The 26,461-nt window shown below is 44.7% G+C and overlaps 1 protein-coding gene across 7 annotated transcripts in view; it reads left to right on the plus strand.

The window, feature by feature from the left end:
* The window catches only part of Mta3 (metastasis associated 1 family member 3), a 117,519-nt gene that overhangs the window by 54,841 nt on the left and 36,217 nt on the right, over window positions 1–26,461 (plus strand). For all 7 annotated transcript variants that reach the window (XM_029471265.1, XM_021185943.2, XM_029471264.1 and 4 more), the window contains exons 7-11: window positions 2,232–2,334; window positions 5,677–5,776; window positions 14,996–15,184; window positions 21,137–21,211; window positions 23,474–23,532. In XM_029471265.1, the coding sequence (XP_029327125.1) occupies window positions 2,232–2,334; window positions 5,677–5,776; window positions 14,996–15,184; window positions 21,137–21,211; window positions 23,474–23,532 (526 nt within the window). The remainder of the gene's footprint in view (window positions 1–2,231; window positions 2,335–5,676; window positions 5,777–14,995; window positions 15,185–21,136; window positions 21,212–23,473; window positions 23,533–26,461) is intronic.

Here is a 26,461-nt window from a genome sequence, read left to right on the forward strand (position 1 = left end):
ATGAGTCTGTAGGGGCTGTTTCTATTCAAACCACAAGTGTCTAGCTTGAGAAAACCTGCTACAATGACTTCTTGGGACTTGTGTTTAGTTAGTGTCCGTTATAACTTATATGATTATAATCTTAAATTTTCAAATATATATTACTATATGCCCTAGTATTTTTCTCTATTATGTGATACAAGGTCTCACATAGCTTAGATTGGCCTCTTCCTGCCTTTATGTCCCAAGTGTTGTAAAACCACTAAGCCTAGTTTCATGTGGTGTTGAGGATTGAACTCAGGGTTTTAGGCATGTTAGCAAGTGTGTAAGTAGCCAGGCTTTGTCCCCTGTCCCTGCTTCTCAACTCTCATCAAGTACTCTTGTGGTGTTGGGGAATCAAGTCGAGCTCAGCATTGCATGGCTCACTGTAGCTCTGTGCTAGAGCCCATTCAAAATTAGTTCTGCTTCTTAGTAATACTGCTTGACTTGTAGATTAATAACATAACTTATCTGCTTCCAAAATTAAGTTCTTATAAATTTATACTATGAGAGACTTGTGCAGAAATGCTGTCAGAAAGACTTAGAACTTCCCCATCTATTGAGATCATCTTTGCTTTGGAAATCCTAATGATTACATAAATATACTGCCAATGTTATTTGTATTTCTTATTTTTATTGTCACAGTGAATGTGATTTTTTCTCATATTACATTTTCTTTGGAATTCTACTGAGCTTTTTGTATTCATATTTATGATGCTATTCTAGTAACTTATTATTCCTTTGATTCATATCTCAGTATATCAGCCAGAGTTTTTCGAGCAATACCCAACAAAAATGGTGATAAATGGCCTCCTTGAGTGTTTCTGATTTAAATATAACAGAAAAAAATGCCAGATAGTGGCAGTTGGTACAACTAAGATGAATTTTATTTAGGAAGCAGATATTTCCAGCTGTCCTGGAAATGGCTTCTAGGATGTGTGATACACCTTGGTCCTTTCACACAGGAGCATGGCTGGGGTTTGTAAGGAATATACTGAAGAAATAATTTATGATCCCCCAAATCTTCAAATGGTTAGAGGATCTGTGCTGTGTAAGAACATTTCTGGATCTATGTTTCTCCAACTTTATATGATTAAAAAAAAAAAAAGTAGAGGGGCTGAAGAGATGGCTCAGCAGTTAAGAGCACTGACTGCTTTTCCGAAGGTCCTGAGTTCAAATCCCAGCAACCACATGGTGGCTCACGACCATCCATGTGACATCTGACGCCCTCTTCTGGCGTGTCTGAAGACAGCTACAGTGTACTTAGATATAATAATAAATAAAATCTAAGAGACAAAAAAGGTGGCTGAGGCAGGCAGATTTCTGAGTTCGAGGCCCGCCTGGTCTACAGAGTGAGTTCCAGGACAGCCAGGGCTATATAGAGAAACCCTGTCTCCAAAACCAAAACCAAAACCAAAAAAAAAAAAAAAAAAAGGTGGCTATGACAGCTGCTGAGACAAAGCCTCAGTGTGTTGTCCTGGATGACTTGGCATTTGTGTCCATTTTCCTGTCTCTGCCTCCAAGGTGGAGGAATTATGGACACACACCACTACACTTGCCTGGGATCTCAAGGGATGCATGCTAATGCTGCCACGGTGTAGGTTTGGTTGTATCACAACCTCTGCATACCTGCTATCAAAGGATGTACTCAGATGTGACCACTCTATACCTGACACTTGAGCATTTCTAACTCTTTGGTAACCATAGTGTCAACCACATGCTATAGTATGATTAACAATAACCATATGCTACAGTGTCAGTAACAACAACTACATGCTACAGTGTCAATAATAACAACCATGTGCTACAGTATCAATAGCAACCACATGCTACAGTGTCAATAACAACAACCACATGCTACAGTGTCAGTAACAATAACCATATGCTATCAGTAGCAACTATATTCTGTGTTACAGTGTCAATAACAACTGCATAACAATAACCATGTGCTAGGTGTCAAACAACAATCTTGTGCTACAGTGTCAATAACAACCACATGCTACAGTGTCAGTAACCACATAACAATTCCGTTGTTACAGTTTCAATAACAACCATGTACTACAGTATTAATAACAACCATATGCTACAGTGTCAGTAACAATAACCGTGTGTTACAGTGTCAATAACAACCATATGCTATAGTGTCAATAACAACAAACAACCATGTGCTACAGTGTCAATAACAACACTCCCTTTCCTTTGTCTTTGGGCAGGAGACTCAGATGAGAGGGAACAATCAAAATTGGAAGTTAAGGTTTGGGACCCCAATAGCCCACTAACGGATCGACAGATTGACCAGTTTTTAGTTGTAGCCCGGTGAGTATGCCACTATAGAGTCCTTTATGTGAAAAGAAAAAACAAAAGACTTGTTATTTTTATTTTATGTGTATGAGTATTTACCTGCATGTACGTAAATGTACTATATATGTGTGCTAGTTGCTTTTGGAGACCAGAAGAGGGTATCGGTTATCCTGGAACTAGAGTTAGAGACATTTGTGAGCTACCATGTGGGTGCAGAGAACCAAGTCCAGGTCCTCTGTGAGAGCAGCATTCTTTCCCACACATCCTGTGTGTCTCACTGCTAATGCCTCACATAGGAGAAAAGCATCCTGGATACTGAAGGATGTGCATGCAAATGGCTTTGGTAGCAGCCTTCACAGCATCTCCACCGTGGAGATAGAGATGTCCAGCTGGAGATGTAATGTTGTCCAGTTGAAGAGGTGAGGAGGCAAAAGAGAATGCCATTTCAGAGAAAATGCATTAACATCACTCCGATAACATAGACGACTCCAAGCAGAATTAAACAAGGGGAGGAGTGTGCAGCCAGGTGTGGGGCCTGTAATAGACCTGCAGTCCAGTACCTGGGAGGCAAACACCAAGGAGTTTGAGTTTGATGTTATCTGAGCTGCCATATCAAATTCCAAGTCAGCCTGGGCTATAAGTGACCTGATCTCAAGATAGCAGTATGTCTAATATATGTGTAGCTTCGTGGCAGGAATGCTATCAGTGGTCTGTGGTGTCAGGAATGATGGTGTTCATCTATAGTTCCAGCACTTGGGAAGCTAGGGTGAAGCCATGGGCTAGCCTCGGCTTCATAGTAAGACCCTATTGTGGAGTGATATTGATATCTATAGTTATTGTTAGCTTTTGATTGTTTGAAACAGGGTCTCACTGTGTAACCCTGACTGGCCTGGAACTCACAGAGATCCTCCTGCCTCTGACTCCTGGATTGAAGACCTGAGTCGCCACAATCAGGCCTGTTGGTCTGTTTGCTTCTTTTGTTTTGTTTTGCTAGAATTTGAGATGGTGGGTCTTTTTGGGAAGAGTGTGGGAAGGGTTAACCCCCTTCTGATTCTTCACGTGGGTATTGGTTGAACCCTGGCCACCTTCACTCTGTGAGAACCAAGTATCTGTATAGCATGGTAGGGTTTGCTTTTTACTACATATTATATTTTAAGTAAACCGATATGAAGAAGTAGCTTCCCCAGCTATCATGTTTAGCAAAGCAGACAGCCTATGTATCCTGCACCCCTCGGGGTTAAGGCTCCTTGCACACACAAAGGCTCTAGATTATTACAAATGCAAATCGGTGCTGTGGAAGTTGCTTTTAAAAAAATGACATAGTAGAAAACGTATTATTTTGAGTCGCCACAGGAAGGGTTTCTGTTCTAACATTCCATGTGGGAAACGTTACTGGGATTCACAGTTGATATTTAGGACTTGCCTCACAGTGGTAGTCCAACTCTCCTCCCTTAGTTTCCTCTTCCTATTTTTGAGCACATCTGAATACCAAATGATGTGTTCTGTTCTGAATACCAAATGATCTGCCCCACGGCAGTTTAGACTCATCTTCCCTCCCTTCTCTATGACCACACAGGTTTGGGTTGGTTTTGGTTTGTTTTTTTGTTTTTTTTCCCCTTACTTGAATGATAATTACCTACATAGGCTCAAGTGCTTGGTAGCAGAGCTTCTCAGCGTCCAGGTTTGTGGTTTGTTGCGGATTTGGTGTCTGCCTGATGAGCTTCCTTGGGGACGGGTCCCGAGACTAAACACGAAAGTCTTTTATGTTTCGTGTGTAGTTTACAGAGCCCGAAAGGAATTTCACACAATATCTTTTTGTCCTTGCTTTGTTTTCAGATACTATTGTAGCCTTGGCTGGCCTGGAACTCACTATGTAGACCAGGCTGGCTCCTAACTCATAGAGATCCTCCTGCCTCAGCCTCCTGAACGCTGGGCTTAAAGGGATTTGCCACCACACCATCCTTCATGCCGACGAGTTTCTACAGGAAACGAAGCTCAGAACAGAGTTGTTTTTGGTGTCATGTCAGTACTGCTCAGGATTACTTAGTCTGTGTTAGACTTTAACGGAGAAAAAGACTTTTCAATGATACTTAATCCCAAAACACCCAGCAACTTGTTTTCCCTTTCTTTTACAGTTAATGACATAATACACCTGGTCTCTGCTTTAGTTCCTGCTCCCAGTTAAAGCACAAAGGCAGGGGCTGGGGACGAGGCTCCGTCAGTAAAGCTCTGGCTGCTAAAGCAGGACGTTCAGTCCTTAGGACCTGTGTGTGCTGGTTGTGAACTTGGAAAGCCCAGTTGGGAGACCCCGGAGCTCCCTGGCTTGCTGTCCTAGATGGAAGCCCTGGGCTTCTAGTATGAACAACTCTCTCACAAATAAGGGAGACAGCTCCTACCACTAACGCTGGAGCTGACCTCTGCTTTCTCTGTGTGCACACATATACATATGGCTTTGCATTCCCCAAAATACACACACACACAGAGGTGCGTGCACACATACAGGCACACACACATGCACGCACAGATACCCTACTCACACACAAATTATAAAATGAAAACTCGGGCTGGAGAGATGGCTCAGCAGTTAAGAGCACTGACTGCTCTTCCAAAAGTCTCTAGTTAAAATCCTAGCAACCACATGGTGGCTCACAACCATCCATAGTGACATCTGATGCCCTCTTCTGGTGTGTCTGAAGACAGCTACAGTGTACTTAGATAGAATAATAAATAAATCTTTAAAAATTAACAAAAAATAACATAAAGTGTAGGGGTTAGTTTTTTGGCAACTTGACATGAACTGGGGTCATCTAAGAAGCAGGAACCTCCCTTCTCAGATGGGCCTGTAGATAAGTCTAAGGCGTCTTTTTTTTTTTTTTTTCTTGGTTTTTCGAGACAGGGTTTCTCTGTGTAGCCCTGGCTGTCCTGGAACTCACTCTGTAGACCAGGCTGGCCTCGAACTCAGAGATCCGCCTGCCTCTGCCTCCCAAGTGCTGGGATTAAAGGCATGTGCCACCACTGCCTGGCTAAGGCGTCTTTTCTTGATTAGTGGTTAACAGGGGAAGGTCTGATCCACTATGAGTGGTGCTCCACTAGGCAGGCAGCCCCGGGTCACTGAGGAAGCCGTGTGCACACCAGTGAGCAGCATCCTTCACGGTCTCTGCTTCAGCTTCTGCTTCCAGTTTCCTGCCTCACCCTCCCTCAGTGATGGACCAGGACTTGGAACTTCCTTCGCTAAGTTGCTTTTGTTCATAGTGTCTATTCCAGCCCTATAAAGCAAGCTGGGACAGAGGGCTGGAGAGATGGTAATCTTTTATTAAAGGAGTAGATGGCTTACTGCTCTCTGGTTTTGCTCCCTAGTGCTGTGGGAACATTTGCCCGAGCCCTGGACTGCAGCAGCTCCGTGAGGCAACCCAGCCTTCACATGAGTGCGGCCGCAGCCTCCCGAGACATCACCTTGGTAAGAAGGCTTTTGCCATTTGGGGTTAGCTTTTGCTCCTTGCTCAATTATGAACCATTATAACAGTTCCAGAGACTCGGAGGTCTCTGGCCGCTAGCACTTGTCTACCAAGTTGACTCAGGTTAGCAGTTGGTTAACTGGGCTCCGGAGTGACCTCTTGTTTGTGAGCTGAGACCGGTGAACAGTATTAGGGAGCAGATAGAGAGTAGTGGGACACACCTCTCCTTCTGGCGTGCAGTTTCTGCCAGCTTTGTGCTTTTCTCTGTCGTACTTGACTTTGGGTCACATCAAGTATTTTATTCCTTTTAATACCTAAAGGATTATTGTTGCTATCACAATTGAGATTATTGCTATGGTAACCGCATTTCACTTTGTGGGTTAATTTTTTAATAATTTTTGGTGTTCAAATATTGTGTTTTATTATGACATTTTCATACTTATTATTCTTTTTTCATATTCAGGAATTTCACACATTTGAGTTTCCCAAGCACACTCCAATGTTTATTCAAAACGACATTTGGGACAGACTCATGTAGCCCAGGCAGGCCTTGAACTCACTGCCTAGATATAGGGGACCTTGGAACTCTGATCCTCCTGCCCCTATCTCAGTGCCAGGATTACTTGGTGTGGGTTTTATTGCTGTTTTCACTTAACTTTGTGTTGTGCATGTGAGTGCACGGTGCACGTAGGTGAATGACTATATCACGGTGTTGGGCAGAGGTCGGGGGACAGCTTTCTCTTCTCCCTCTACATGGGCTCTGGGAGTTGAACTCAGGCTGTCAGGCTTTAGCAGCAAGCACCTTTACCCACTGAGCCAGCTCTCCTGCTGCGCCTGTTGTTTTTAAGGCAAGCTCTCATTCTGGAGCCTTGTCCAACCTATAGCTGCTAGACATCCTCTTGCCTCAGCTTCTCAAATGCTGAGATAGAAGGTTTGGGTTGTTTGTTTGTTTGGTTGGTTGGTTTTAAGATAGGGTTTCTCTGTATAGCCCTGACTATCCTAGAATTTGATCTATGGTTCAGGCTGGCCTCAAATGTAAAGATCTGCCTGCCTCTGCCTCCCAAGTGCTGGGATTAAGGGCGTGGGCCATCAGTGCTCTGTGTTGCTCAGGTTTAAGACGACCTTGAGAACATCTCGCCTAAGCCTCTGTGACCTGCATTATTCATGGTCTATTACACTTGTAAACTTTTCTTTTGTTTTTACTCATGAATTTTGCATTTTAAATTTCACAGCATCTTTTGTGAACTTGTTTATCGTTATTCTCTGCTCCAGCTGGTATTGATCGGTGTGCCGACTCCCAAATCCTGCTCCTCAGAATGTGGCTGCATGTTGTGAAATCACTGCTTAACAGGGTGAAAATTTATAACCCCAAATGACTCAGTGTGACCTACGTTTTTCTTTTTTATGTTTCTGGGGTCTGCTTTTAGTGTGTGTGTGTGTGTGTGTGTGTGTGTGTGTGTGTATCCTCAGATGTCAGAGGGACAGCTTCCCAGCATTCCCTCCTTTGTGGGTTCTAGGGGTTGACCCCAGGTCGTCAGGCTTGGGGGGCATGCACCTCTACCTCCTGAGCCATCTCAGTGTAGTTTATTCTGTTGGTTTGTCACTCGAGTAACTCCATGGATTAATGAGCCTTAATTTGTCTGATAAACCAAACCTCCTGGATTTAGGTTTTAAGAATTTGCGTTCATCCGAAGCGTGCACCTGTGTTCTCCAGGCTCCTCCCGTGGTCCCCTGCCCTGTGGGACACAAGCGCTGCTTCCCATCCGTCTTGCTGCATGAAGACATGGGGTGATGGGATTCACTGAACTTCCCACGTGCTGGGCATGTCTTCTCTGGCTGACCTACTGACACCAGCCAACACACGCTTTTCCTCACCATTTTAAGAACGCAGGAAGCTGGGCCCCCAATGCTGCGAGCTCTTGCTTTGTGTAGATAGGATGTTATCTGTAACCAGTCCTTTGTCATTTAACCATTCTCAGGAAATGGTACTTCTCAGAGAAAACTGGGCATGTGCTCTTATTCTATACTCTAGCAGGTGCCTTCTGCCCTGACTGAAGACCCAGAGTGGGAAAGCCAGTCGCTGATGTGTGGCAGTTGGTGGCTGGGCCTGTTTGCCTGATGGAGCCCATGTGTGGGCCTGGGGAGCCACAGTGACTTTCTGCATCCCATTGCTAAAAAAACATGCAGCACAGCCTTTGTTCAGGAAAATAAATAAATAAAAACAATATATATATATATATATATATGTGTGTGTGTGTGTGTGTGTGTGTGTGTGTTTGTGTGTGTAGTATTGCCATAGTAAATGTGTTTTCCTCTTTTGAGATGAAGACTTGCTCTGTTGCTCAGGGTAACCTGGAACTCATGGGCCTGAGACAACTCTCCTGCCTCAGCCTCCAGAGCTATCAAGATGTCAGATGATGCTGGCTGAAGACTGTTTATAAAAGGAGCATTTTAAACAAACTGATGTATATGTCTACGTACTTACTAGAAGACCTACATTTATTATTATGTTCTCGACCTGTGGGTGTGTCCTGTGGGTGTGTCCTGTGGGTGTGTCCTGTGGGTGTGTCTATGCCATGACACTTGTGTGGAGGTCAGATTTTTTTTTTGTTTGTTAGTTTGTTTGTTTGTTTGTTTTTGGTTTTTCGAGACAGGGTTTCTCTGTATAGCCCTGGCTGTCCTGGAATTCACTTTGTTGACCAGGCTGGCCTCGAACTCAGAAATCTGCCTGCCTCTGCCTCCCAAGTGCTGGGATTAGTGACAGGCAGGCTTTTTTTTTTTTTTTTTTTTAAATTGGTCAGATGATTTCTAATCCCCTGCTTCCACCCTTATGCCCTAGAATTAAAGGTGTGTGCCAGTGTATAATAGGCCTAATACTATTTTGCATCTTCTAAGAAGGTGACTTCTGACTCTCTGGTATTTCCATCCCTGTTTGTTTAGTGGTCACGTTATCACACATTATTTTAAAAATTACAGTAATATATAATTGAAGATCAATTTATTTATTTAGAGACTGTCACTATGCGGCTCTGGCTGGCCTAAACTCAGTCAGTAGACCAGACTGGCCTAGACTTCGCTTGCCTCTGACTCCACAGTGCTAGGATTAAAGGTATACACCATCACATACACCCAGCTGCTTACTACGGTGTTTTTTATTAAGCAGAAGTAGACCTGGAGGCTTGTGTAGCTGTGGGCTGTGTTGCTGAATCACATCCATTCTGGTCTCTACCAAGGCCTCTCTGGCTCCACCAACTTTTCTACCTGCCTTCCACCTCCTCATCACTAGAACACCGCGGGTGTTTATCATTCTGGATTAGCTATTCTTGAATGTGTGTGTGTGTGTGTGTGTGTGTGTGTGTGTGTGTGTGTGTGTGACAGACAGAGCAGAGAGAAACAGAAAGACAGAGAGATGGGATGGGTAGGACAAACAGACAGACATATGGAAGACCTTGGCTTCCTGTTTAAACTGCTGTAGTTTCAAGTTCATTTGGAATCTTAAGGTCCTGGAATTGATGTTCAAACTGGGTGGGGCTGGTTAAAACTGATGCTTAACGTCTGCATACAGAATTTGGGGATTGCTTGCCAGATGGGATGCATGAAAAGCTCATAGTAGCCTTTTTTTTTGTTTTTGTTTTTTGTTTTTTGTTTTTTTCGAGATAGGGTTTCTCTGTATAGTCCTGGCTGTCCTGGAACTCACTTTGTTTTTTTTTTTTTTTTTTAAAAGATTTATTTATTTATTATTTTATGTATGTGAGTACACTGTAGCTGTACAGATGGTTATGAGCCTTCATGTGGTTGTTGGGAATTGAATTTAGGACCTTTGCTCGTTCCATCAACTCTGCTCACTCAGTCCCTGCTCGCTCTGGCCCCAAAATTTATTTATTATTATAAATAAGTACACTGTAGCTGTCTTCAGACACACCAGAAGAGGGCATCAGATCTCATTACAGGTGGTTGTGAGCCACCAAGTGGCTGCTGATATTTGAACTTAGGATTTGAGCAGTCAGTGTTCTTACCCGCTGAGCCATCTCGCCAGCCCTCATAGTGGCCTTTCACTGTCTGTCCATTTCCCTTGGGAACTTTATAAAGGAGACTCCAGGGTTTTAGCATTCCTAGACCGTTTGCTCATCTAGGACACCTATACCTCTTGTCAATCACCAGTACTTGGGGGCAAGTAACTGTTTATGCCTGGTTCTGACTTCCTCGTTTTGAGGTCTGTTATGAGTGCAGCAGAGCTGCAGATTTCAAGTGTCGCTAGTCTAAGATACGTAAGATTTATATTGTTAAAAGATACTGAGGAGCCTGGTTGGTAGTGCACCGCGCAGTCCTAGCTCTTGGGAGGTAGGAGCAGGCAGATCAAGAGTTCAAAGTGCAAACAACAAACTATACTGTGCTCATGGAGGGTTCATACATGTTGCTCACTTCATAAAATAGAACGTATTTTGTGTAGCACGCAGAAGGGAGAGCATCAACGAGAAACGCTTACAGCCAGCTGACACCCTTCCCTCTCCCCTGGCTGGTAAGCAGTGTAGTCAAGCCCTGCCTTCTCTCGCGGTGGGAACATCATGAAGGTCTCACACAAAGGAAGTCGGCCGTGAAGTCACCAGGTAGTGCAACCCTGGTGCCAGTATTGTATGTGTGATGGATGCAGTCTGTCCTGGACTGAAATATTGTCACTGGCATTGGTAGAGTGCCCTCCACTCCACCCCTATTTGTGATGTTGGTCACAAGGCCACTCCTTGGCCTGCAGGGCAGCGTCAGCATTGTCAGGGACATGCCTCCCTCCCAGAGGAGACACGTGCTCTGGCTTCTCTCTCCTGCCTGGACTCTGAAAACTAAGAAGCTTGGAGAGCAGAGTAAAAGAAAGACATGTTTTTGTTGTGTCCTTGAACACCAGGATAAGTCTACATGTGATGAACCCAAGGCGCCATGCAGTTAAGAAGCTGCAGGAGGACCCATCGCTGTGGATTAGTGACAGGCAGGCTTTCTGGTGGCAGGTCTGGACTGAGGAAGGTTGGCTGTGCTGGCTCAATAAGAGATGGACTCGGGTATCGGAGCAGAGCTAATGCCTGTAACACAGAAGATCTTCTGAAAATGCCACCCCCTTCCCTGCTCCCATACGATGTCCCTGAGGTGTCCCTCCTTCACCCCAGCTCTGTGTCAGAGACCTCTGGAGTCCAGTCAGGCATTGTTCTGAGCAGCCTCCTGACTGTGTGTTTGCCAGCATGTGCACTGCCAGATGACACTGTAGAGAGTTAACTCAGGCGGTCAGGCTTGGTGGCAACTGTCTTTCCACTCCCAGCCCTGTTGCTGACCCCAGACACTGCTTTTTTATTTATTTATTTATTTATTTATTTATTTATTTATTTAAAGAAAGGCTTTAAGTGTCGTGGTTCAGCCTTGAACTTCCTCGTGTATTGATTTCTGATGCTCTTGCCTCTCCATCATGAGCACTGAGATTAGGGTGTGCATTGCTGGAGCGGGTGTTGCGTGGTGCTGCTGTCTGGACCCAGGCGTCCGTGCATGTCAGATAAGCATTCTGTCAACTGAGACTCTTCAGCCAGTACTTTTTTCAGCACGAGTGCAGAAAACCTCAGAAGATCACTAGATTTGAATACAGTAGAGAATTTAAATACGCCAGAATTTTTGAAAAGAGGCTAAATGCACAAACTCACACTAAAGATTGCTTATGTCATGTAACATCTTACTGGGCAAGCAAATCGTGTGCTGAAACCCAGGGTCTGTGTAGGGCAGGGTGGCCTCCTGTGAGGTCCCGGGGCAGGGGTGAAATGTTTGAACAACAATCGTTTTTTTACCACGGTGATCAAAATGAACAAAAGATGAGAAATCCCATTGCCAAGATCTCCTTGTCAGTCTTCCTCCTAAAATACTTGTGTTTGTCATTTCCATCTGTTATGAATGAGATGACATGTGACAACACCTTTGCTTTTTGGCAGAGGGAACAGCTTGTGCTCAGTTATGATTTTCAGAATTTAGATTCGAGTGGATCTTGCAGCACGCATGTACTTATCTACGGAGAAGATGCGACCTCTGCAGAGTATTCATCTGAGGGGAGACTTAGCTTGTCTTGTGCTTAGTTTTCAAATCCATCTGTAATTTTAAGTTGAGAGATATGTGCAATAGCATGTGTGGAGTGACTTTCATGGATACATGCATCACTGTACACCCACCAGTGGGCGTAGGTAAGTGCAGTGTCCTCAGAGCTCACTTATCTTCCATTCACTATTCTGGAACACAGAGAAGATGCATCACACTGAATTTTATTATTATTATTATTATTACTGAATGTTGTTTTTTGTTTTAGAAGCCATGTTCTTTCACTTAAAGCTTTTAAAGAGCATGGTTAGATCGCACAAAAGTGCATCTGAAAGCAACACCTCTGCATCTCAGAAAGCAGAGGCTAAGAGGGACCCTCTGGTTTACACAATAAAATTGCCCCCTAGAGGTTCAGTTCCCACTGACTGCACCACCCACTCCACCAGGCTGTGGTTGACTTACTAGAGAAAATGAGTCTCACGGAGTCAGTGCAGGCTGGAGCTGACTGGTGGCTGGGAAGCTGCCCTGCAGGCTGCGCCTCCTGAGTCGCTGGGCCGCAGTGCACATCCTTGCATCCGGCTTGTGCTGTGGCTTAGTGTGGGTTTCCTCTGATTAAGCAGTTGATGAGCTGTCACCTGAGACAAACACACTGAATTCTATTGGCGTCTTGGTTCCGGAGCACCAGTTAATTATAAAAATTGTCTTTATCTTTTGAGGAATTTCAGCATCACGGTTAATTTGCATGAAATTTTAGAGGAGGTGTTGATCAAACCTCCGGTGGAAAACAAGCCTGGCACTGAGCGACGCTCCAGCCCTCCTGTAATTACTGGCTTTGTTGTTTTTGTTGTTTTGAGACAGGCCTAATATATTCAAGGATAGCATTGACCTCCTTGCTACCTCCACATCTCAAGTGCTGGGATTGGCTTGTGAATACTGTCTAGTCTTTTAGTTTTATTGCCTGTTGTCGATTTAGGACATTACAAAGTTACGGTTAATGGCCCTACCCTCCTTAGTTGAAAGGATCCCTAAATACTATTGATCTTTCTGACTTTATAATGTGAGAAAGCTCTCAGATTTGGAGATAAAAGAAACAGCGAAATTGCAGGGTCTATTTAGTGAGGTTTGCTAGAGAATCAGAAATATATCGGTTGTGAACCTTGGCAGGGTGTGAGCAGGAGGCAGGAGCAGGACGAGCATGCTACAGCCCTGGTGGGGAAGGTAGAGCTTCCCTCAGAGGATGCTGGCCCACCACCTGTAGCAGATGAGCACAGGACCACACAGTGACTGGCAAGGGAAACTGACAACAGACATTTTCTTCTGGGCTTTTGTTTTGTGGAATGCAATGATTTGTTTTAAAGTTAAATTTGTTCAAACCTTGTCCAACCAGTTACTGAGCAGATCTATTCAAGTTATTGCCTTTGACACTGTCAGCAAATTCAATTTATGCCCATATGAGCCATGTTGGTTAATGTCTCACAACGTGAACGCACCCTTGTGTTGTAGGATTTCACTGGCTGCCTGATTTCAGATTTATAATCCTCCTGCCTCACTCTTGAGTGCTGGGATTGCAGACATGCACTACCATGTCCAGCTGGAAATATACTTTTAACTAACTAGCTAACTAACTAGTTAATTAGTTAATTGAGAGACAGGTCTCACTGTATATAGCCCTGCTAGCTGGAATTCAAAGATACTTGCCTCTGCCTCCCAAGTGCTGGAACTAAGGTGTGTGCCACCACGCCCCACCCATTTGTGAGGTTTGAAATGATCAACACAAGAGGTTTGTGTAAAAGCTGTAAGGCTTCTGTGAGTTTGAGGTTGGCCTGGTTGCCTGGTCTACAAATAGAGTCTAGGACAGCCAGGGTTCTGTTACACAGAGAAACCCCCATCTCAAAAAACCAAACAACAACAACAACAAAAAGATGCAAGGCTTGACTCATGCTCTGAAGCCTGTGTGTGTGGGAGGGACAGACACTTTGCCAGCCAGTCTGTGCTGGTGTACGCACATGCATGGACACAAACATACTTGCACACACAGCTGATTGTCTTGCACTGCAGTTTTCTTAGTATATATAAACATGTGTGCACATGTATAAAGGACTCTTCCTCTCCAGCAGAGAAACTATCAAAAGTTTTCACAACTTGAAGTTTTATATGTGCTGCTGACTGGGAAACACTTAGGGTCCTGGACATTCAAACCCAACAAGTGGTACATGCCAGTGAACCATCACTCCCCCACCCCACACAAAGCTGACCATGTGACCCACTCTCGGTCCTCTTTTCGAATCTTTCTTTTGCTTGTTTGTTCCATTGGGGTTTTTTGAGACAGGGCTTCTCTGTGTAGCCCTGGCTGTCCTGGAACTCACCGTGTAGACCAGGCTGCCTTGAATTTGCCTGCTTCATCACTCTTAGAATATGAAACCCACAGTAGCCTATCTGCTCTAAGGATGCCTGATCAGCTGTTACTGCTCTTTCCAAAGGCTCAACCAAGTTCCATTTGGATTTGTAATCTTGCCTGTTTTGTGTTAAGTACGAACACATACCTTTTTACTTATTTCTTTTGTATGTATATGTATGCATGTGAGTACTCGTGTGCCGTGTGTGCGCATGAAGCCCAGAGGAGAACTGTGGGAAGCCAACCCTTTCCTTCTATTGGGCAGGGGGATAGGACTCGGGTTGTCAGACTTGGCGGCAAGCAACCTTTACTTGCTGAGTCATCTCATTGGTCCAGTGCTGAGTCATCTCATTGGTCCAGTGCTGAGTCATCTCATTGGTCCAGTTATGTAAATTTGCTTTTCCTTGGTCAGTGAAGATTATGACAGTTTTCTCCAATAACTGAAGAGACTTGGCTTTTTTTCTTTTTTTCTTAAGTAAGTGAACTCTTGAAGTGAAATAGATTGTGTCTTAATATAACATTTTGAGCATTTTGGCTCTTCAGGGTTGCTGCCATCCCATATGGATCTGTTTGTAAATACCTTACATAGTCCGGTTAGCGCTCTCTTCGAGCAGTTATTTGGCTGTGTCTGGCTGTTTAATTTTGATATTTAAGAGGAAATGCTAAGGCACCGTCAGCCACACACATGCAGCATCTGGTGTTTCCGTCCTCCGCTGGCCCGCAGTGTGCTCGCCCACCTGACAGCTCCTGTCCCTTTTGTCTCCTCCAGTTTCATGCCATGGACACACTGTACAGGCACGGCTATGACCTCAGCAGCGCCATCAGTGTGCTGGTGCCGCTCGGAGGGCCAGTCCTCTGCAGGGACGAGATGGAGGAGTGGTCGGCCTCTGAAGCCTGCCTGTTCGAAGAAGCACTGGAAAAATACGGCAAAGATTTCAACGACATCCGTCAGGACTTTGTAAGTGGAAAGCTGCGAAGGGCCCCTTGGGATGGGAATATTGCTCTGTTTTCTCTCTTTAGTAACTCTACTACACTTAACATGCCTTTGGCGCAGGGTTTGTTGGTGTCAGGGATCAAAGCCAGGGCCTCGAGTATGTGTTCTGTTCCTGACCCACATCCTCAGCCTCGACAGTAATTTTATTTGCTTAAACTAGAATGAAGGGCCACTTATCAAGGAGGAAACTGGCGTGTGTTTTGCAATGTGAATATACCCAGGGTGAGGAGTCCTGAGGGCCCGGGATGCTCTGTGGTTGCATGGATTTACTCTGCAGCACTCTGATTTCCAAGCCGAACTAAGGACGGTTCCGAGTGTTTGGGCTGATCATTACAGCCTGCGCACTGGCGGTGCAGTGTCTCCTCCACACCCTGCGCATGCACTGTCTGTCTCCTCTGACCTTCCTCTAGTTGTATTACTCAGTGTTGATATGAACTTGTGATGTCGTGTAACCCTGACCAAGCAGAAGGGCCAATGTGCTTTCTCATTCTCATCCGTCTTCCATGATATGCAGTGTTTTGCTTAGAATTTTATTATGTCTAGAATTAATTCCTTTTCAGACTCGTTGTGTGTACAAGTTGTACAGTGTGATGGGGGTTGATGTACACACTCTGACAAGTGATGGCAGCGCCTAACACACATCTGCTGACTGTCGTGTGTGTGTGTGTGTCTGCATGTGTCTGCGTGCACAAGTGTGGGGGCACATTCCATTGATGAACCATAACCCAAGCCCACTCACACCTTTTTGGTCAGAATTTTGCTAAATTGCACAGCTGACCTTGAACCTCTGACCTAGAACTTGAGATCTTCCTGTCTCAGTGTTTGGAGTAGCTTTCTTTAGTTAAATTTATTCTTTCTGAAAAAGAGGTTTTGTTTGAGCTCTTCATAAATTACTTTCTATAATAACTGTCCTTCATTTTAATTGTAAAGATATATTTGTTTGTTTGTGGTAGGACCTCACTGTATAACCTTGGCTGGTATTGAATCTAGGCTGGTCACCCTGAGTCCGTCTCCTGAGTATTGGGATTTCAGGTCTATACCATGTGGTAGCCTGAACATACACTCCTTGACTATACAGTAGATTCCAGCTGCTATCCTGTCTTCTGATTTGTTGGATATCTCTTGAATCAGCTCTAAAACAAAAATTGTTACTTATCAATATGGATTGAAGCAATAAACTCCAAGCACAGCTTTTAAATTTTGTTACCGACAAGTTATGACACTAAATTCTAGTCTTAGCCAGCCAAGTGTCAGGTCTCAGTAATCCTGTAGTCAGGAGGCTGAGGCTGGAGGATCATAAGTTCAAGGCCAACCTAGGGATCATGCTTTATTAAAAGTTACGGTCAGGCTGAGCGGTGGTGGTACATGCCTTTAATCCCAGCACTTGGAAGGCAGAGGCAGGCGGCCAGCCTGGTCTACAAAGTGAGTTCCAGGACAGCCAGGGCTATACAGAGAATCCCTGTCTTGGAAAAAAAAAAAAAGTTATGGTCAGGTGGCCATGGTAGTGTAACGCTATTGGTGCAAAAGTTACTAGCATAATAGAGCTAAAAGTGCAAGCTCAAAAATGTCCTGAAGACCCCGTTCCCTAGAATAGGATTAGATGAGCTGTTCCAGCTAGTAAAATCCTTAGCCGCTCAGCCTTACACCCCGAGATCCCACACGATGGAAATTGTCCTATGTGTGTGCCACACCCACAGTAAATAAGAAACTAAAACAAAGGACTTGCTTTACTATTGTAAAGGACAAAATCTAGAGCGGGAGTATGGTGGGAACATGCTTGTTTACCGCCAGCCCCTGGGAGGTGGAGCAGGAAGATCAGGAGCCCAAGGCCACGCTCAGCCACACAGCGAGTCTGAGACCAGTCTGGGCTATGTGGTGTTACATTAATTCTTAAATCAAATTTTCCTTTCTCAGCCCCTGCTCCCGAATGACGACTCTGAGACTGATTATCAGTAAATAAATCCCTTGCCCATAAGCTTTGGTTCATTGCCTGACTAGCTCTTATTTAACCATTTCAGCTAATCTCTATCCACAGTGTGGTTACTTACCTCTCCTTCAGCCCCAGCCACTTCTTTCTTCTCGTCTCCTCAGCATCTCCCTGAGTTCATCTTCTCACCTCCCTGAGTTCATCTTCCTGCTGGTGTAGGTTGTCTACTTAGTCCGTCTCTTCATGGCTTCCCAGGCAGATCTTTTTAGTCTGCCACTATTTCCCAGAATCCTCTCTTCCTGTCAGTGTCCCGCCCCCTATTTTGACTTTTTTATTGACAGGTGGTGCTTATAAGAGATTCTCTGTACAATGTGAGACCCTCTCTCAACAGCATAACAGTCTATAGTTCCCTTAGCAGAGTGTTGGATGAGAAATGCTGAATCAAAACTGCTTTTCGTGTTTCTGTGTTCTGGGGGGTAGTTCAGAACTCGGTGCTTATATGTCCTATCCGTTAATTCTCCAGGCAGGAATGTCTACCTTGATGCCAGCAGCTGAGTGACGGTGCAGGCTCCTCCCCTTTTGCCATTATAGTGCATTCCTTTTTGAACCTGTTCCCTCGACATCAGAAGTATCATCTTCATGTAGATCAGGGTGTATGTGGCCAGAGGAACTGTCGAGTGTTTTCTTTTCTTTTCTTTTCTTTTCTTTTCTTTTTTTTTTTTTTTTTTTTTTTTTTTTTTTTTTATTTTTCGAGACAGGTTTTCTCTGTGTAGCTCTGGCTGTCCTGGAACTCACTCTGTAGACCAGGCTGTCCTCGAACTCAGAAATCCGCCTGCCTCTGCCTCCCGAGTGCCAGGACTAAAGGCATGCGCCACGACGGCTGGCGAGTGTTTTCTGATAGGCCTAGAGAATGCATACTGGCTTTTCTCTGCCCCTTTGTGGCTGTCATTTTGCGAGTTGCTAGGCCTCACTGAGCATCAAAGCTAAGACAAGAGTCTAAGCCTGTTCCTTTGACCTGGAAGCCCCTACCAGACTGAACTGCTGCAAGGTTGGTATAAAAACTCCACACAATGCAGTTTAAAGGAAGAGCTATGCAACCCCACATTTCCTAAGCAAGGGTTCAGGGCACTGGGGCTAAAGCCATGGGAGCATGAGCTTGGGTGCTTGCTCAGACTGAGTCTCACGGGACCTCAGAGTTCTTGGCTCCCACCAGATGTTTTCCTCACCCACAGGAAAGGCTCCCTACCTGGCTAGCCCTCCTAGCACCCTCACCCCATCCCAGTCCTCTTCTAATGCCTGGCTAGCTTTCAGGATTATTCCAACAAGCCCATCCTATCCACTGGTGGGGACCTCCCGCAGTATCCAGGAGACGCCCTATCCCTTTGATGCTGTTGGGCTTCACTGGCGTCTCCATTCTCAGATGCAGTACTCACACCCTCCTGGCGTGAGCATCAGTGACTAAGCCGGTCCATCTGCCTGGTCTGCTGCCTTCTCTTGTATCTTGCCTATTAGGAATTGTACTGTTAGGGGCAGTGATGAACAACAAGAGGGAATCCGAACCATAATACTTGGAATTATTTTCTTTTTGAAGTGGGGAAATTGTTAATCCACTCTAAACTCCCCAGCGGGTGCACGCACCTTCTCTACACTCTCCCAATTGTTTTGGGTTCACGAATGAAAGACACACACACACAGAGAGAGAGAGAGAGAGAGAGAGAGAGAGAGAGAGAGAGAGAGAGAGAGAGAGCGCCTTATTTTTAATGTATACTAAGCAGCTCCACAGCTGGGCCACTCCCAAACTTCCCCACAGCTAACACACTTTCCCCTCTGATATACTTGTGTTATTACTTTCTAAAATCTATACTTCATCTCTGCTGCCCCAGACCCAATGGGAGAAGTGCCTCCTGGGCTGCTTTTCCTCGATTCTTACACGACTAGTTCTCTGTCTGCTGCAGCTCTCATGTTTGCATCCTATTCCTTTCCTGAATGGCGAGTCTAACACCTCCTCCTTCTCGGGATCCCTTGCCCAGGAAATCTAAAGACCCACTTCTGTCTCGCTGCCTACAACTTTATTTACCAATTAGGGCCAACTGGTGGCAGGGACCCTCAGTGTCTGGGATGTACAGATTCTTGTGTGGGTTTTTTTGAGAGCCAAAATAATACAAATAACGTTAGAACCAACCCACAACATCTTTTTATTATTTATTTTTATTCTGTATATATGGGTGTCTGATCTGCATGTGCACCACATGCAATGCTTGGTGTCCCTAGAGGCTAGAAGAGGTCATCGGAACTAGAGGTACAGAAGGCTGTTCGCTACCGTGTGGGTTCTGGGAACTGAACCAGAGTCCTCTGAAAGAGCAGCAAGCTGTCTCTCTCTCTAGCCTCCTTCTTTTTGTTTTGTGAGGGAAGGTCTCATGTAGTCCAGGCTGTCCTCAAACTTGGTCCTCCCGTCTCAGAATTCCAAACTGGGATTACAGGCGTGTACCACCACGTTTGCTTAGTAGTTTTCCTTCCCATTCATAGTAAAACAGATGGTGAGCCAAGTGTGCTTTCGTGGCTCGCTGGGTCATTACTGGGGTTGCAATGGTGACAGGCATTGAATGTGTGTCATGGAGAGCTCTCCTGAAGCCATAAGCCAGTGCCTGACACTGTCCTTGGTTGAAAGGATCTGGTGCTGGGTGTGGCCTGTATGGACGTCGTAGATTAGATGAAGTATATTGTATGACAGTTTGGCTTACATGTCCACTTGGCTTCCTTTTCTCGGGTTTCCAGATAAATGCCTGTCAGATCCTTGTTTTAAAGATGTAGCCTGTTGTTTGTTTTTGCTTTCGTAAAGATGTATTTATTTATGTATTTTATGTATGAGGGCTCTATCTTCATGCACATCAGATAGAGGCCCTCAGATCCCATTACAGATGGTTGTTAGCCACCATGTGGTTGCTGGGAACTGAACTCAGGACCTCTGGAAGAGCAGCCAGTGCTCTTAACCACTGAACCATCTCTCCAGCCTCAGGTTGTTTTATTTATAATGAACAAAATAGAGTTGTCAGGAAAATGTTGAAAAATATTATGCCAGAAACCAAAAGACATCCAGTTGCAATGACATCTGGAAGTTATAATAACTTAGCCTCAGGCTATGTAAATACTGTTTTTTAAAACTGGGTAGCACAGCTGATGATGTAGTCCATAGCAGAGCAGTTGCCTTGCATACAGAAGGCCCACATTAATTAACAACATTAATTAACTAATTAATTAATTATGCTTCAATCAATGCTTTACAGTGCTAAGAACTTTCCCAAGTAAGTCAGGAAATATTTCCAATGATTTTTATAATTTTTAATCACTAGATTGGTGAGAAATTGAATGCATGCATTGAATTGCATCTCTTATTATATATAACTTAATACCTTTTGGTACTAACTGGTTTTGTGTCAACTTGACACAAGCTGGAGTTATCACAGAGAAAGGAGCCTCCCTTGAGGCAATGCCTCCATGAGATCCAGCTGTGGGGGGCATTTTCTCAATTAGTGATCAAGGGTGGGAGGACTCATTGTGGGTGGGACCATCTCTGGGCTGGTAATCCTGGGTTATAAGAAAGCAAGCTGAGCAAGCCAGGGGAAGCAAGCCAGTAAGTAACATCCCTCCATGGCCTCTGCATCAGCTCCTGCTTCCTGACCTGCTTGAGTTCGAGTCCTGAATTCCTTTAGTGATGAACAGCAACATGGAAGTGTAAGCTGAATAAACCCTTTCCTCCTCAACTTGCTTCTTGGTTATGATGTTTGTGCAGGAATAGAAACCCTAAGACACTTTTGCTAAGAATTAATATTGCTTTTTTTCCAAAAGATTTTTTTTTCTAGAAGGAGTCTAACATACAGATCCTTGTTACAACAATACATATCCTTGCTACATCATTTCAAAGATGTGATATTGAAGGAAAACACTTTATGCCATAGGTTGTTTTCATTATTGTCTTAAATATCTTTCAGCTCCCGTGGAAATCCTTGACTAGCATCATTGAATATTATTACATGTGGAAAACTACTGACAGATACGTGCAGCAGGTAACTACCCCACTTTGTATGACAGAGAGCCTTTCTGTTTGGGTCATTGTCTGTGAGCAATGAATGAATCCTGGGCCTGTTTGATCCTTCCTAGACTGCTTTAAATCCCACGGTTTCATGTCTGTAGGATATTATCTTTAACAGTTTCATCTTAGTGGTTCACTGTTTTCAGCATTCATCTTTAAAACTACTTGAGAAAGATGAAAGGGAGAGAGGCAGCTAGAGAGGCATTGTCTGGCCAGTGCCTGGTCTCCAGTAAGCTTACTAGAAATCCTTGGACGATATACTTTTATGGATTAAAATTTGAGCCTGAAGCTATCGGCCTTATAAATTCAGATACTGCTGCACTTGTCTAAAATCTCCTTACATGACATTTTTGTGGGCCTGTTCCGTAAGCACTAGCCCCCCATCCCCTTTGGAGTCCTCTGTCCAGATGCTAGGGAGCAAATCTAGGACCTTGAATATGGTAGGTAGGCACATTGCCATTGGGCTCCAAGCCCAGTCCCCCCCTGAGCATTTGACTGCAGTTGTAACATGGTTGTTGTTATTTTGAGACAGGCCTCACTGGGTAGCCCAGGTTGCCCCTAAACCAGAGTTTCTCCTGCTTCAGCCTCCAAAGCGCTCGGATTGCAGGTGTTTGCCGTCAAGCCGGGGATGGTAGCTTTAGTCTCTGTAGTTTGATGCTTTCTTCTCCAAAGTCATTCAAAAGTAGGGAATCATTTAATTTTTGAGTTCTTCCTAAATGTCCTAAATTCATGTAAAAATCTACCTTTAGAGAAAGGCATATTTCTGAAATGACCTCAGTAAATGTCTGTTTTAGATTCTTGCAGTCACGTGTCAGAACCAAGGCAGAGATTAAAAGCAGATGGCATTTGCCTAAATGTGCCAGCTGCACAGTAGCAAGGACTGGATGCTACACACATTCATTTAAGGATCACTCTCAAGTGCCAGGCGTTGCCGTGGTCATGAATAGTGAATAGAAATCTACAGCGCACTGAACAATTTCCAGTGTCAACACCATATGGAATTCAGAACGTGCATATTTTAAACAACTGTGCTGGAGATGAAGGCTATGCAGCCTGGAAACCTGTGCAGTTCAAGTCAGGAAGTGTCCCCAAAGAAGGCACAGACACGGCGCTAAGGGCAGTTTACTGTGTTTGGAAGGAGTGTTTTCCAAAAGTGTTGACTCCATTAGAAGTCTCAGCTTGTCCCTGAATATTTTTGTCTTCATCTGTAGGACAACTGGAGGGGACGTTTGAGTCTCTCTGGGGACAGTGACTACTTTACCCCCATTCCATTTGCCTTTATTTCTGTGCTGATCATGGTGTAGGTCTGGCAATATGTTCACCTTCCCTTTCTTTGCCTGCATTTGGCTCCTCCATGACTTCCCATGCAGCGGTCGGTGAGTTTAGCCAGGCTTGACAGGTCTTACAGAGCCAGGCGCAGTGCAGACCGGCAATCCCTGCAGTTGGGAGTTTGAGGCAAGGCTAAACAGCATGGTAGTGAGTTCCAGGCCAGGCTCAGGCTCATAGCGAGCTCTGTCTCAGAACTGATAGTTACTGCATGTGTTCCATCACGTGAGGGTAAAGCTCTGTTCCATTCTATTCTGAGTAACTACAGTCACTCTCTCTTGCCTAGAGTTTAGATACTAAATAATTTTTCTAAAAGCAAATATTGTGGGGGGGGGCAGTGTTTGCACGCATATTCCTTTCAGAAAGACAAGAAGTAAAATGGGAAACTAAAATCTGTAAAAATAAGAATAGCCATTGTCACTGTCCTGAGAGTTGGAGGTAAAGCTTCGTGGTAGAGCATGTGCTTGGCATATGTGGGGCCACAGGTCCAAATCACACACACACACACACACACACACGCACACCAGAAAAATCCTTAGAGTTTCCTCATAGAAGATTGGGCAGCTGCCAGACATGGCGACGCACGCCTTTAATCCCGGCACTTGGGAGGCAGAGGCAGGCAGATCTCTGCAAATTCGAGGCCAGCCTGGTCTACAAAGTGATTTCCAGGACAGCCAGGGCTACACAGAGAAAACTTGTGTCAGAAAACAACACCAGAAGATTGGGAAGTGGAGTTTTGTGTATGCTTACAGTTCTGTAGTTCAGAAGCTAATGGCTCTCTTAAAACTTACTGAGGCTTGAGCATACGTATATGGAAGAAGTCTTAATGAACTGTGCACTTTAAGGCAGATGAGGTGTTAATGATTAGCATGCATTCCATGTAAAATGTCTTGTCTATCTTTTGAATTAGAAGCGCCTGAAGGCCGCAGAAGCCGAGAGCAAACTGAAACAAGTGTACATCCCGACTTAGTAAGTAACGAGTCCTTTGAGACATTGTCCTGCTCTTAACCCCGCCCTTCCAAGCACGCCATTTGTTCACTGTGACAAACCTGAATAGTTTTGTGTGTCTTTCTTACCCGTTTTTCCTCCTTGAAGCTCAAAACCTGTTTTCTGTTGTCCCACGCAACAACTTTGGGAAGGAGTGGGTGACCTGCACAAGGGCTGGAGGCTCAAGCGCAGCTTGTTTTTGTATGAAGCTACAGGGCAAGTGTCAGATGTCCCTGTGAGAGAGAGTAACCGGGTTACTAGAAGCAGCTGTTTGACACAGCTAGGGCTTAGTGAGAATTCTGCAGGGCAGGAGGAGCGTCCTTAGGTAGTGCGCCTCGTTACTGTGAGGTGTGTGGTTTGCATGATTTGCTGAGGGGTTCACGTTGTTTTCTTGGACCACACTTTGTGAGGAGATGGTCAATAGGTTCTGGTTGTTTCCTGCATCTAGCATCCTATCACATCTTTTGGGTTTTCAGGTCATGGTCGTATAAAAGTGAGTGTCCGTTTTCTTTTCAGTCCATCTGTGTTAAGGGCATCACACTCGTCGATCCTTGAGGTCTTAGGTTTAGTTACTCAAATCTACGACAACTTTCTCTTTGCCACTTTAAGATTTTTCAAATTCTTTGAGCTAAAACCAGCAATTCTGTGTAAATGTTTCTGTGCTGGGTCTGGGTATATTGCATAGTACATGTTTGTACACCCAGGAGGCTTCACGGACATTTACCTCAGGGCATAACTGATGTACTTGTCATGGTTGTTGTTGTTGTGTGTGTGTGTGTAGGGGGGTTGTTTTGTTTTGCTTTCTATTTTTTATTATTTTGAGACAGGGTTTCTCTGTGTTGCTCTGGCTGTCCTCAAACTCACTCTGTAGACCAGGGTGGCCTCGAACTCAGAGGACTGCCTGCCTCTGCCTCCAGAGTACTTTAGATTAAAGGCGTGCACCACCACACCTGGCTTTCTTTTACTTTTTAAAAGCTGTAATTTACACATCCCATAATTATTCTATTTCTTCTGCAGTGTTGTTTTGATATCCTTTAAAATTATGTATTTACTTCACAAATTCAAAACATGTCGTTCCACAAGAAAAACACTGGTTGTGACTCAAGTCTGAGCTTCTCAGGGCAAGCAGCCTTGCCCCTGCCCCACAGTGCCCCACAGTGCTGACACCTCAGAGAGAACACGCTGCACCTGTGGGGACTCAGTGACCCAGTGACTGATTTTATTCAACGTACCCTGGCTTTGGTGTCTTTATCTGAGCCAGGGGTCCACACAGTAGTCTGGATAAAATCTCAATTGTCAACTGTTTCTGAAAATAACTTTCCCTGGAGCACAGTCTTGTGTATTAGTTATAGACTGTCCAAGCCGCCTGCAATTATGTTACAAGCACAGAATTTAGTGGTTGTGACTGTGTTACCCACAAACTTAAATTTCTTTACTACTGAGCCATTTATAAGAAAAGTTTCCTACATCTTGATTTAAATGATCCTTGGAGAACAATTTCTAATCATACTCATAAAAAATATGCCTCATTTGCATTGTTTAAAAATAAGCTGAGTAACAGAGTTGTATGTAAATCTGGGTCCCCCCAATGAATTTCCCAGTTAACTCGGAAATAGAATGTTGTTGTTATTTCAATAGATCATGAAATCTCTTTTTCTGTCCTGTTTTGAGCCTGGCAGCCTCCTACAGTCAAAGCCTGGTGTTTAGTTCCGAGGGCAGGTTAAGAAGATCAGCTGCCCTCTGGAGGCATGCAGTACAGACCTTGCATAGACCTTGCCTGCTAAGAACACTGACCAAGAAGATAGCGTTGGGGGAGGGGCTGTAAACATTTTGTTATGCCCCGCACCCCCAAAAGAGTCTTTGAGGCAGTAAGTGTGAGTGCACATGGCTGCAGGCAGTTGCACTGAACAGCGAGTGGTGTCCTGAGCTGGGACAGGACCGGAACACAATAGAGGAGCCGAGAGAAAAATGGTGTGTCTGGTGTGAAGAGAGTAGTCAGCCAGCCCCAGGGGCAGGGCAGTGCAGTATGGGTACCCATGATTTGAAGAATGGACTAATTTGAAAGAGGACTCATGGTCTTGAAGATGACAGGTTGCATTTGGACCGTGGATCCAGGGAGCAGCAGGACACATATGGGGAGACTGGCTATGGGTGCTCAGGAGGAGAGATGGCACCAGCTTGACCTAGAAAGAGCTTTGGAAGTGGTGCTGTTTGGAAGGTGACTGACCTCTGCTTGTCAAGGTTAGGTCCACAGTTAGGTGGATGTTCCTGCCAGTCACCAAGCTCAGAGAAGGTGGCGTAATATTAGGTGAGGCCACTGTGAGTTTGTTCTATCATAAAAGGAGTAAGGAATGTATGTGCAGCATACACTGACCAGTACACAAAGCCACTGCATTGTAGGCACCAAGAAATGTTTATGAAAATATTCCGTGAAACTGTCCTTCCTCTAAAACACCCTCCCACAGTCTCTCACAACCTGGAACATTCTATACCTGTCATTATCCTCCCTGGACCTGCCTCAAGTTACTATTTACACATAATAATCAGAGTTGTGAACGGTTGTGAGCCACTGTGTGGGTGCTGGGACTCAAACCCAGGTCGTCTGCAAGAACAGCAAGTGCGCTTAACCACTGGGCCATCTCTCCAGCCCAGCACTGGCCCTTCTTAGACTCATATCTTTAGCCCTGCATTTAAATGACAAGTTTCCACATTTCTGGGAAACGTTTCGCTTGATTTAAGTGGGTAGGGGCATCGTTTGAACCAGGCCATGGCAGAGTCCTTTTCAACTGGAAATGTTAACACTTCTTTGGGAACTTGAGTTTGTCTGAACGACTTCCTTTCTTTTCTTTTTTGAGTCTCTCTCTCTCTCTCTCTCTCTCTCTCTCTCTCTCTCTCTCTCTCTCTCTCTCTC

This window comes from Mus caroli, chromosome 17 (assembly GCF_900094665.2).
Source record: "Mus caroli chromosome 17, CAROLI_EIJ_v1.1, whole genome shotgun sequence".
NCBI classification, from domain to species: domain Eukaryota; kingdom Metazoa; phylum Chordata; class Mammalia; order Rodentia; family Muridae; genus Mus; species Mus caroli.